The following is a 10,286-nucleotide window of genomic DNA, read 5'->3' as shown; positions in this document are numbered from 1 at the left end:
CGCCTTTGTTACTCGTCGGCAGCAAAGTGGTTCGTTACGCCTGATTGGTCTAATTGCTTTGAAATGGGATATATTATCTATAATTATAGAGCTCTAGGAGGAGCCGGCCGGCCTCCGCTTTCATCTTACCCAAGTGCACCCTCACGTCGCGATCACATTAATTTGGGCCATTTGAAAGGAGGGCCCCCGCTCTCTCCCGCGGGTCTAGGCGCCCTCGCCCCCTTCCCGAACTTCAAGACACCGGGGAGCCCGGGCCGAGCCGCGGGAACGGAGCCCGTGGGGGAGGGCGCGCCGGGGGAGACGCGGGGCCTCGGGGCGGCCGCTTCCTCGGGGCGCGGGGCGGCATCCACCCCTCGGGCAGTCCCGTCGCCCAGGTTGGGCCCACTCAGGAGGAGGGATTAGCAAGAGGGAGAAAACATTTTTTACAAAGAGCTTTTTATTTTATTTTTCTTCCCTCCTGCCTTCGCGTTAAAGAAGGGCACCCAAACTCTTAAAAGGCCTAAAGCTCTGCCCTAGTCCCCGGAAAGCAAAACGCATTTTGCTCCGGATCTGAGTGCTGTGGTCCGGCCGCCAGTAGCTGAAGGCTCCCTGCAGTTCTCAGCTCTTCAAAGCTGCGAAGAAATCCCCGCGAAGGGCGCCCGCAGTCACTCCCAGGCAGCCCCCCAAACCTCTGACTCCCGGCCTTTCATTCTGAGCAGCAGAGGCCCAAAGGCTGGAGAGCGCGGAGTCAGGAGGCCCCCTCCCCGGGTTTGGGGATGCCGAGGTCGTGCTTTCTGTCTACCCGTCAACATCTCCCCCCCCCCCAGGATAAAGTACCCCCCCTCCGCTGGCCTCCTGGAGATTGGTGAATTCCCACCAAAATAAATCGTTCCGGGTAATCGGTTTTCATAGCACATTCATTCTATTAAAGAGGACTGTTTGGGACTCGCTAATTGCCCGGGGATCCCACTGAGCTGCACATTTTAAAAAATGCACGCGGGATTCCTGGGTCGAGGCCACAGAATGCTTTGGAAAAGGGGGGGGGGGGAGCGTAAACAAAAACCGGACTGTGGCGACGCGAATGCCAAAGCGAGGGGCCGGCCCGCCATCCGAGCGGCGCTTCCCAGGCAGTGACCACGGTCTTGGAGATGGCACGGCTCTAAAACTTTATCATGATGGGGTGCGGGGGTGGGGAGTCGTAAAAGCAACACCACTCTTCCTCTGCCGCCTAGCACCCTCTTAAAATAAGCGGGTTCTTTTGGGGAGGGTGGTGGTACCACTAGTTCAGCTGTTCAGAGAGCGGACGCAGGACAATCCGTCGTTAGGACCCGAAGCGCCCCGGCGCTTGCTTGGTTGGGGGACCCGACCCAAGTGCTTTAAGGTGCCCGAAGCATGGGGGGGATGGAGCGAGGAGAGGCGGGAGGGGAGCGGAGCGAAGGGCTGGAGCCTGGAAGCGGAGCCCAGTCCCGGAGCTTTATCTGCTGCGAGCCAGCCCTGCCCTTGCCAGGCATGAATTACAGCCGGGCCCCCTCGGCCGCGGCGGCAGCGCCGAGACCGGAGCGCCCGGGGGTTCGTGCTGGCGGCGAGATAACAGGCACAGCCTCCGGCGGCGTCCACGTGAGGAACCCACCAACCTGGAGATCCGAAAAGGCCCAGACAGAAATAAACTGCCCCCCTCACTGCCCCCAAACGTGTGCGTTTCCTCCCGAGGGAACCACGCGCCCCGGGAGACGCGTAGACGTCGGTTTCCTTTCTCTAACTCCCTTCCCGGGACCGCGAGCATCTTCTCCCGCAGTCCAGGGGCAGATGCGTGGACGAGGCCCTGCTGCTCTGAGCGGACTCCTCGTGGAGTAGCCTCTGCACCCCTTTTTCCCTCTGCAGACACACTCCTCTTGTCGCTCGACACCGCGCGCACGCGCCCCGCCCGCCGCGCCGCGCGGGGCCGGAGCAGACACCGGCCCAGACCGAACCTAAAAAGATGCCACGGGGTTCGGGCCCGGCTCGGGATGCCTGGGGGCCGGCGGCGGGGCTGGGGCTGGGGGCTGCGGGTGCAGGCGGTTTGCTCCCAGAGGCTGGGGCGCGACTTCAAGGGCCCCTGCGCCGGCTGCTGCCTTTGATCCAGCCGCCGCTGGCGCCTAAAAACAACATCCTAGTCTGCCTATTAGGCGCGCTGAGGGATCGTGACAGATTGTTTATCCCCGCAATTAGCATGCGGCCCTGCTCCGGCCGCCCGGCCCCTGGCCTGAGACCCGCTGCGCTGCGCAGGCGGCCGGAGACAGACCCGAGGCGCTTCTGCGCCCCGCGGCCGGCCCATCTCGGGGTTCGAGCCCCTGTTCCGCCTAATGCAGGGGTTCTTAACTGGCGACTCCAAGCGTGTCCAGAGCCCCCGAAGTTGACTGGGCTGATGTGCGTTTTTCTAGGGACAAAAAAGTTCTTAATTATATCGGATCTTCCAAGTGATCCGGGAGTCAAAACATTTTGAGATGGGAGTCGAGGGCCACACTGAGCCAGCTCGCTTTGGAAATGCCGACCTAAAAAGCCACGAGGCCTCGGTTTCCTCTCCCTCCTGAACCTGAGCGCAGAGTGTGGAGGAGATTGATCGAGCGACAGTTTTAAGTGGAAATGGGAACGACAGACGTTCGCTGTCCGGGCTGCTAGCAAGGTGTTCGGCCTGCAGCCTCGCTCGGCAACACACGGGAGTTGCACCGCCTTCTGCTCTTGTACCCGCAGGCATCCCTCCGGGGCCTCAGTTTCCCTACCTGGGGGAAGGACCCTCTATTCGTCCTGTCCCCCCCCTCCCCCGGGCACGGCGCGTTGGAGACGGGCGGCTGGAGCGCACCGCGCCTCTCCAGCTGGGCCCGACGCGAGCTGGAGGCTCCAAGCCCAGACCAGCGCCTGCGGTGCTGCAGTCCCGGGAGTGTGAGAAATCTGGAGAGGCGCTGTAAATTTCACAGATGCGAGTATTCCCGAACCCGCCCCGTGGCCTTCACTTATCTCTGGGTCTGTGGACAGATGTGAGGCCGCTGATCGCCCTGGCGTCCGCAGCCCGACCCCTCCCGCCAGACCCCGGACGCCGTCCGGGTAATAAAGTTCCCGCTCTAGTAATTCATTTTCCTTAATCTGGACGGCCCTAATCTACAGCTTTTATTGCGCCCAGTTAAAAGTCGAGGGAATTCGCTGTCCCTCCGCGCTCGGATAATTACCCCTAAATGGCCGCGGCAGCCCCTGTGTTTCCTGGAGATTAGAACCCCGCAGTCATCAAGGGCCGGTCCCGGGGAGCCGCCAATCACTGCCGCTGGCTGTCCCGGAGCCGCGGGGCCTGGGCTCGGGGATAACAGGCCATAAAGCCGGGGCGCAGAAAACGGCCGGGCCCCGACCGGAGTGCGCGCAGATCTCACGTCTCCCCGGGCCCCCAACTCACTTTCCTCTATTTTTTTTTAACAGCAAAAATGAAATCACGTTTCCTTCGAAACTGGCAAAAGAAACGTTCTCCAGCCCAGCCCCAAGGATCCACGCCAGGAAACGGCCTCTTTTCCGACCCCCTCCCCTAAATGCTGCCCTGCCCCCCCCCCACCGCCACCACCCCGCTACAGGCTCGTCCACCCGGAGATGGGGGCTGTTATTGTTTCCGCGGACGCTCTGCTTGAGGTCACGTTAAGGCCAGGCCCGCGTTTGGTTGACGTGTCTGTGGGTTTTATTTCAGTAGGTTTTGCATCCAAAGGACCCGGCAGCTCCTTTCCCCCACGCGGGCCGCGGGTGTGGGTGCCGCGGCGCTCCCGGGAGACGCCCAGAGCGGGAAAGGGGCGCGCACGTGCGGACCTCGGCCATCGGTCCCTGTTGCGCGCTGTTACTCTTAACACCCGCAGCCCCAGGAGCCTGGCTCCTTTAGGGAAACTTCAGTCCCGCGGAGACGCAGACAGGGGCCCCCTTGACTGCAGAGGCACAGTGTTGGAGGCTGGAACAGAGGGAAGGCAGAAAGGTGTTTCAAAAAGCCAGTGCTAGCGTGTCTTACAGCTGCGGGTTTCTAAGCTGTAAGAGGAACCTGTAAGAAAGGACCTCAACGCAAACGCTCGTGGTCGGGAAGAGGGGAGACGCACAGGGCGGGGACAGAGAGACACACGCAGCAACCGGCTCTGAAGGAAAGGTGAGGCCAGCGGGGGGAGAGAGAAGCAGGAAAGCGGCAGAGAAGGAAGGGGTGGGTGAGAGGGGCGACGAGGGAAGGGGTCGGAGGCGCGAGAGCAGCGAGAGCCCCCCAGGCACCCCGGAAAAAAGAGAGACCCAAGGGGACCGGGGCAGGGAGAAGCGGCCCGGGGCTTCAGCGCGGAGCAGTGCCTCCCGCGCCCCTCCCGCCTCTGCCCTCCCGGGGCCCCGCCCCGCCCCGCGCGCCCCGGAGCCCCGCGCGCCCCGGGGCGAGTCCGCGGGAGCGGAGCCCAATGGAGCGCGCCGGGCCCGCCCCCGCGCGCGCTGATTGGCCGGCGCCGCGCCGGCCTCGCCTTATTAACAAGTTCTCTGGGAAGCGGCGGCGGACCCGGAGCCGGCTGGTGCGCCCGGGAACGCGGCCTGCGCAGCAGCGGCGCCCGCCGAGAGCCAGGCCCGGAGCGCCCGCGCCGGCCTTCTGGGGAGGGCGGGAGGCGCGCGGGAGGGCCCGCCCGGCCAGGGCCCCGGGCGCTCTCGGAGGCCCGCCGCGCTCCCAGCCCGCCCGAAGCCCATGCCCGGCGGCTGGCCCGTGCTGCGGCTGGAGGGGGGGCCCGGCTCTGCATGGCCCCGGCTGCTGACATGACTTCTTTGCCACTCGGTGTCAAAGTGGAGGACTCTGCCTTCGGCAAGCCAGCGGGGGGCGGCGGGGGCCAGGCCCCCAGCACCGCCGCCGCCGCCGCGGCCGCCGCCATGGGCGCAGACGAGGAGGGGGCCAAGCCCAAAGTGTCCCCTTCGCTCCTGCCCTTCAGCGTGGAGGCGCTTATGGCCGACCACAGGAAGCCGGGGGCCAAGGAAAGCGCCCTGGTGGCCTCCGAGGGCGCACAGGCAGCGGGCGGCTCCGCGCAGCCGCTGGGCGCCCGGCCCGGGTCGTTGGGCGCCCCGGACGCGCCGTCCTCGCCGCGGCCGCTCGGCCATTTCTCGGTGGGAGGACTCCTCAAGCTGCCAGAAGATGCGCTCGTCAAAGCCGAGAGCCCCGAGAAGTCCGAGAGGACCCCGTGGATGCAGAACCCCCGCTTCTCCCCGCCCCCAGCCAGTGAGTAGTCGCCAGAGCCGCGCAGCGGGGGAGGGGGCCGGGCGGGGATGCGGGCCCGAGGGCGCCAGGCCGCGCGCCGGCGCCTGCTGGTCTCGGGCGTCTGCGTACCTGCTGCGGGTACCTGGGCCGGGGCCGCGGCGACGGCGGCGGGGAGGCCGGGGCTGGCGCACTCCCCCTTCCACCCAGGAAGATGGTTGGAGACCTGGCTGAGGCCCGGCACCCGGTCCACTTTCGCGGGCTCCTGGCCTTGGCTAGGCGGCCGAGCTGGTGGGACTTGGCTTGGAGAGCACGACTGTCAGAGCACCCTCTCCTCCGGCCCCCCCAAACCACCACGGGAGCCCCTGCGCCCCCGTCTGACCCTAAGCCCTGCTCCTTCGCCTTTACCCAAACGGGTGGGTCCGAGTGGCGCCGACGGCTTCCCGGTGCGCAGAGTTTCACTTTCTCCTGCAGAAGCCTGGGGCCTCGCCCCCACCCCCATTAAAGTCTCCCTCTGCCCGAAGGTTCTGGAGCTCTAGCAGGATTCCCCCTCCCCCCTCCAAGTTTGGGGCAGATTCTCGGTGCTTTGGGTGGGTTGGGGAGGGGGCGGGGCGCCGAGTCAATTAGTGGGAGGCGCCCCCTCGGCTCCGGTCGCGGGCGCTCCGACGCTCGGCCTGGGCCGCCGACGCGGACTCGGCCCCCAAGGGCGCTTTCGGGGTGGTTCCGAGGCCTTGCGGGGCCCCCGGCTTCTCTACCCAGCGCACAGGCTCGAAGATATTTCAGGAGCACGGGAAATTCCCAAGTTTTCCTCGTTTCCTCCGATTATTTTGCGCGGCATAATAGCAACCCGAATTCAATGGCGTGATGCTGAGGAATGATTTTTATCTGGGGATTAAACGTCTTTGAAAGGCAAGCCCCTCCCCGGGCCTAATGGCCGGAGAAGGTGGCCCAGCGCTGGCCTGTCGCCGCTGAAAGGAGTGTCCGCCCCTCGGGGGGCCCGGCGGAAATTGAGTCGGGGGCCCACGGCTTCCCCCAGACTCTCAGAGTCTTTGGGCAAGAAGGAGGGATGTTAACCCGAGATTTCGTTTGACTCACATCCTGGTGGTCGGAGGGCCCGAGGGATCATTTGTTTTTGTTTGTTTAAGGCATGAAAAAAATGCGTAATTAGGCAAAACCCGCATGGTGAAACATTCCAGATTTGAATTCATTTTACCCCAGAGGGAAGCTGCTGAGTATGCGGAACGTCCTTCCCGGGCTTGGGAATTCGTTCGGGGCCTCTGCCGGGACCCTAAAGTTGGCAGGGTCCCCATTGTCCTGGGTGTAATTTGTTTCACGTCTTATCCGGCCACAGCCCCCTGGTGTGGCAGGAGTTGGCTGGACCAGTGGACCCGGCCCCCGACCTGCTCCAGCCCATCCTTGCGGTCTCTGTTGAAGCCGTAAGAAAAAGACCCCCGAGCGCCGTGGATCTCTGCGGGACTGAGCCACAGGTCGAGAAGCCCGCAGCGGTTGCACACACCGTCTTCCAAGGGGACCCCACATTTGAGTGTGACCAGAGGACCAAGGCCCTTGGGGCGGGAGAGGCCCAACGTACAACTGAGATAATCATAAGATCCGAAGAAGCCCGTTAGCATGGAGCTCCTCTCCCTGCTCCCTGCCCCCCGACACACAGGGCACTTTATATTTTTAAGAGGCTTGGCCTAGGTGTGGCCTTGCGCCTGGGGACTGCCCCTAGAGCCCGGGAGGAACTTGCTGTTCCGAGGTAGAGACTGGAATTTGGAGATCCGGAGTCTACCACTCAGTGGCCTAGCCCAGCGCTGAGCGCTTGGGCACAGATCAGTGTTCAGCCAGCACACCAAACCAAATGTGGTCTTGGGCTGGGCACCCGGCGCTTCCTGCACGGTTGGTCACCCCTATTAGTAGGTCCATGGCCCCAATGTGCCTGGCAGTGGGAGGAGGTCCCGCTGAGACAGGCCTCCCTAAGCGGCCAGCTAGCATTCAGGCCGTTCGCTTCTTCCCAGTTATGTTCGGGCTTTGAACATGGGTATGTTCCACCTGAGATCTCAGTTTCATCATTTGCAAAAAGTAGACAAGACCGTCTACCCTGCGGGGTTGTGGTGAGAATTGGAGAAAAATTACTTTCCAAGCGCCAACGCGCACAGTGGCCTGGCCCCGAGCATGAATTGCCGGAATTGTTACCCGCTATTACTACTTTAGGGGGCAGGTGAAGCTCCTCAAGCTCTCTTAACCCCCTGCCTCTTTCTCTCTCGGCCCCCTAGGGCGGCTGAGCCCCCCAGCCTGCACCCTGCGCAAGCACAAGACCAACCGCAAGCCGAGGACGCCCTTCACCACGGCGCAGCTGCTGGCGCTGGAGCGCAAGTTCCGCCAGAAGCAGTACCTGTCCATCGCCGAGCGCGCCGAGTTCTCCAGCTCGCTCAGCCTCACCGAGACGCAGGTGAAGATCTGGTTCCAGAACCGCCGCGCCAAGGCCAAGAGACTGCAGGAGGCCGAGCTGGAGAAGCTGAAGATGGCCGCCAAGCCCATGCTGCCCCCCGCCGCCTTCGGCCTCTCCTTCCCGCTGGGCGGCCCTGCGGCCGTGGCAGCCGCGGCCGGCGCCTCGCTCTACGGTGCCTCTGGCCCCTTCCAGCGCGCTGCGCTGCCTGTGGCGCCCGTGGGACTCTACACGGCCCACGTCGGCTACAGCATGTACCACCTGACATAGAGGGGCCCAGGGTCGCCTACCTGTGGCACCAGCTGATTCCTCCAGCCCCGGCCTTCTGCAAGCAGCAGAGGCCTTCCCCGGCGAGCTCCTGGAGCTCCCCTGTTCGGCACCGCCTGGCTCCTTCCCTTTAGCTCCCGCACTGCTCTGGTTTTCTCCTAGGTTGCTCCCTGACTTCACTCTCTGAAGTCTGATCCTCTCCCAAAAGGAGTGACTGGAAGGGTCCCTTTTGTTCTAGAATCTAGACCCATCCCCTCCTGTTACAGATGGGGAAACAGAGGCCAGAGAGGTTAAGAAATGTAACCACCGGGTCCCCAGCAGAGTTAGTGGTTGGATCAGGACTCAAGGCCACTTCTCCGGCATCCCTGCCTCCTGTCCTGACACCAGGCAGGAAAAGCCCAGAGAAATTCATGTTGGAAGATTTCGGAAAGAACCCAGTGGGAGAAAAGAGCGCCCCGGAGAGATGGGCCCCGGGCAGGTCCTTCCATTGGACACACAACTGCAACAGCAAACCATTCGCTTTGGGTGGAGGGGGGGATACACTGATGCGTTACAAAGGTAGGTTGAGGGGACCTCTCTCTTACCAGTACCAGAAAAAAAAAATTGTATAATAAAAATTTAAAATTCTGTTTCTATTTAACAGTACATTTGTGTGGCTCTCGAGTATCCCTTTGGAAGGGATTGGGTGTAATATACTGTATATTTGAAATTTTATTATCATTTATATTATAGCTATATTTGTTAAATAAATTAATTTTAAGCTACAAGAAATGATCTCTGTACTGATTTCGTCTTTCGTTTGGATTCTGCTTCTTGCCATCTCCTCCCGTCCATGATCGCTTCTCAGTGTGATGGTAGTTTTTATACCAGCCCCTTTCAGAGGTGCCAGCTGGACATTCAGGGACAGAAGGGGGTGTCCTTTTGAACACACCGGACAGATCTGCATTAGCAGAGTCAAGTGGACAATTGAAGCAATTACCTAGGATAATTAGGCTCAATTTTCCAATTCACTTTAAGCTGAAATCGACACTTGTTCAGGCGACCCAGAACCGACTCTTTCTCTCCCTCCCCCCCCTTTAACCTGTCTTTGAAACAAAGCGAATCACCCAAGTGGTTTGATGACTGCGGACAGCTAATCCAGGCAATTCCCACCCCGCCAACCTGTTTTTCCCACCAGAGGCCAGGTGGGGTTGGAGGTATTGCTTTGCTGCTCTCCCATCCCGGGGCCGGGTTTGTGGAACTAATTTCGAGCTGCCAGAATGTGAGCGCCTTCACACCCCAATTACGACTCCTAAAAAAAAAATACTGAAAGCCCAGGGCCACCGCTTCCCGCCTTTGCGTGAGTCCTGCCTCCAGACTCTCACAAACCTGTGTTTCTTTTATATAGAAGGTTAAGTTCAGGCTTCCAGAAGAATATTTTGGAGTGAGTGCCACGTGGAGCCTTCTGGGGGGAATTCTGCTAGGATGTTGAGGGCAGAAAATCACTTCTTAGCCAATAAAGCCTACTATGTTCCAGGCACCGCTCGCTCTGTTCTTTCGAGTTGGGGGCCCCCGGCTTAATTCTTAATTCTCACAAGATCTGCGTGCGCCTCTCCCCACCACCCCGCCTCGGTCCCGCAGGGGCTGGCGCCTCCAAACCCCACGCAGGACAGCCCCGGCCGCCACTGCAGTGGGGCGAGCCCTTAAGACAGGACGCCAGCAGATGAATGGTTGTTAAAACCTGAAGTACCTGGCGTTGGACTTGGAGAGAGTGGACGTCTCCACAGATAGAAACCGTTGCGCACTGTGGGAACAGTCTGGGGCGCACTGTGTAAATCTAGCCGCAGGAACGGAGGTCTGCCCAGGAATTCCCAGAGAGCGCAGGGTTTCGTGTACCACCCGGAGCCGGCGCTGGACACGTTACAGGGTACCCTGGATCTCGGATCCTTCAGCGTCTGTCGCTCCAGCAGATATTCCGTTCGGGTGGCTGGGTCTGTAGTCCAAACTTGTCACAACTCCCTTCTGCGGCACCAGAGAGTCTGGGGGATCCCCGGCCTCTGGGCTTCCAGAAGCGCAGCCAGAACCCGAATCTGGGCCTCTCGTCCCCAAGAGCATAGAGTTACATTTTTAAAAGTTCTCAGACTCGCATGTCCGCACGGCCCTTTAGAGACGTTGAGGGCTGAGGTACATCGCGGCTTCTTGCAGACAGAGAAATGGTTTTTCCCCCTTATAAACTAAGCAACCCGAGTGGCCATGCGCAGGACACCCTGGCTCCCACAAACCTTATGGGTTCCTTTCTGGAACACCCCCTGGCAACCCTCCTTTCCTGGGGATAACCCTGAACTTGAAGTCAGACAAAACAATGTGGTTCCTCCCAGCCCTGCTACTGACTGACTTTGGGTAGAG

General features: G+C 61.3%; 1 protein-coding gene across 1 annotated transcript; it reads left to right on the top strand.

The window, feature by feature from the left end:
• The first annotated feature begins 4,509 nt into the window (after positions 1 to 4,509).
• Positions 4,510 to 8,675, top strand: MSX1 (msh homeobox 1). Its single transcript, XM_081162079.1, has 2 exons — positions 4,510 to 5,209; positions 7,462 to 8,675. The coding sequence occupies exons 1-2, from the start codon at positions 4,738 to 4,740 to the stop codon at positions 7,902 to 7,904; spliced, it is 915 nt and encodes a 304-aa protein (XP_081018205.1). The 5' UTR covers positions 4,510 to 4,737; the 3' UTR covers positions 7,905 to 8,675.
• The last annotated feature ends 1,611 nt before the right edge of the window (positions 8,676 to 10,286 follow it).

The sequence above is a fragment of the Miniopterus schreibersii genome (assembly GCF_964146895.1).
Source record: "Miniopterus schreibersii genome assembly, chromosome: 1".
Taxonomy (NCBI): Eukaryota; Metazoa; Chordata; class Mammalia; order Chiroptera; family Miniopteridae; genus Miniopterus; species Miniopterus schreibersii.
The sequence above is the reverse complement of the archived record's forward strand: the minus strand, read 5'-3'. Positions and strand labels throughout refer to the sequence as shown.

Coding starts and splice junctions, on each gene's coding strand:
- MSX1 (XM_081162079.1), top strand. CDS start 4,738: ATGGCCCCGGCTGCTGACATGACTTCTTTGCCACTCGGTGTCAAAGTG. Junction 5,210..7,461: donor CTTCTCCCCGCCCCCAGCCA/GTGAGTAGTCGC, acceptor TCGGCCCCCTAG/GGCGGCTGAGCCCCCCAGCC.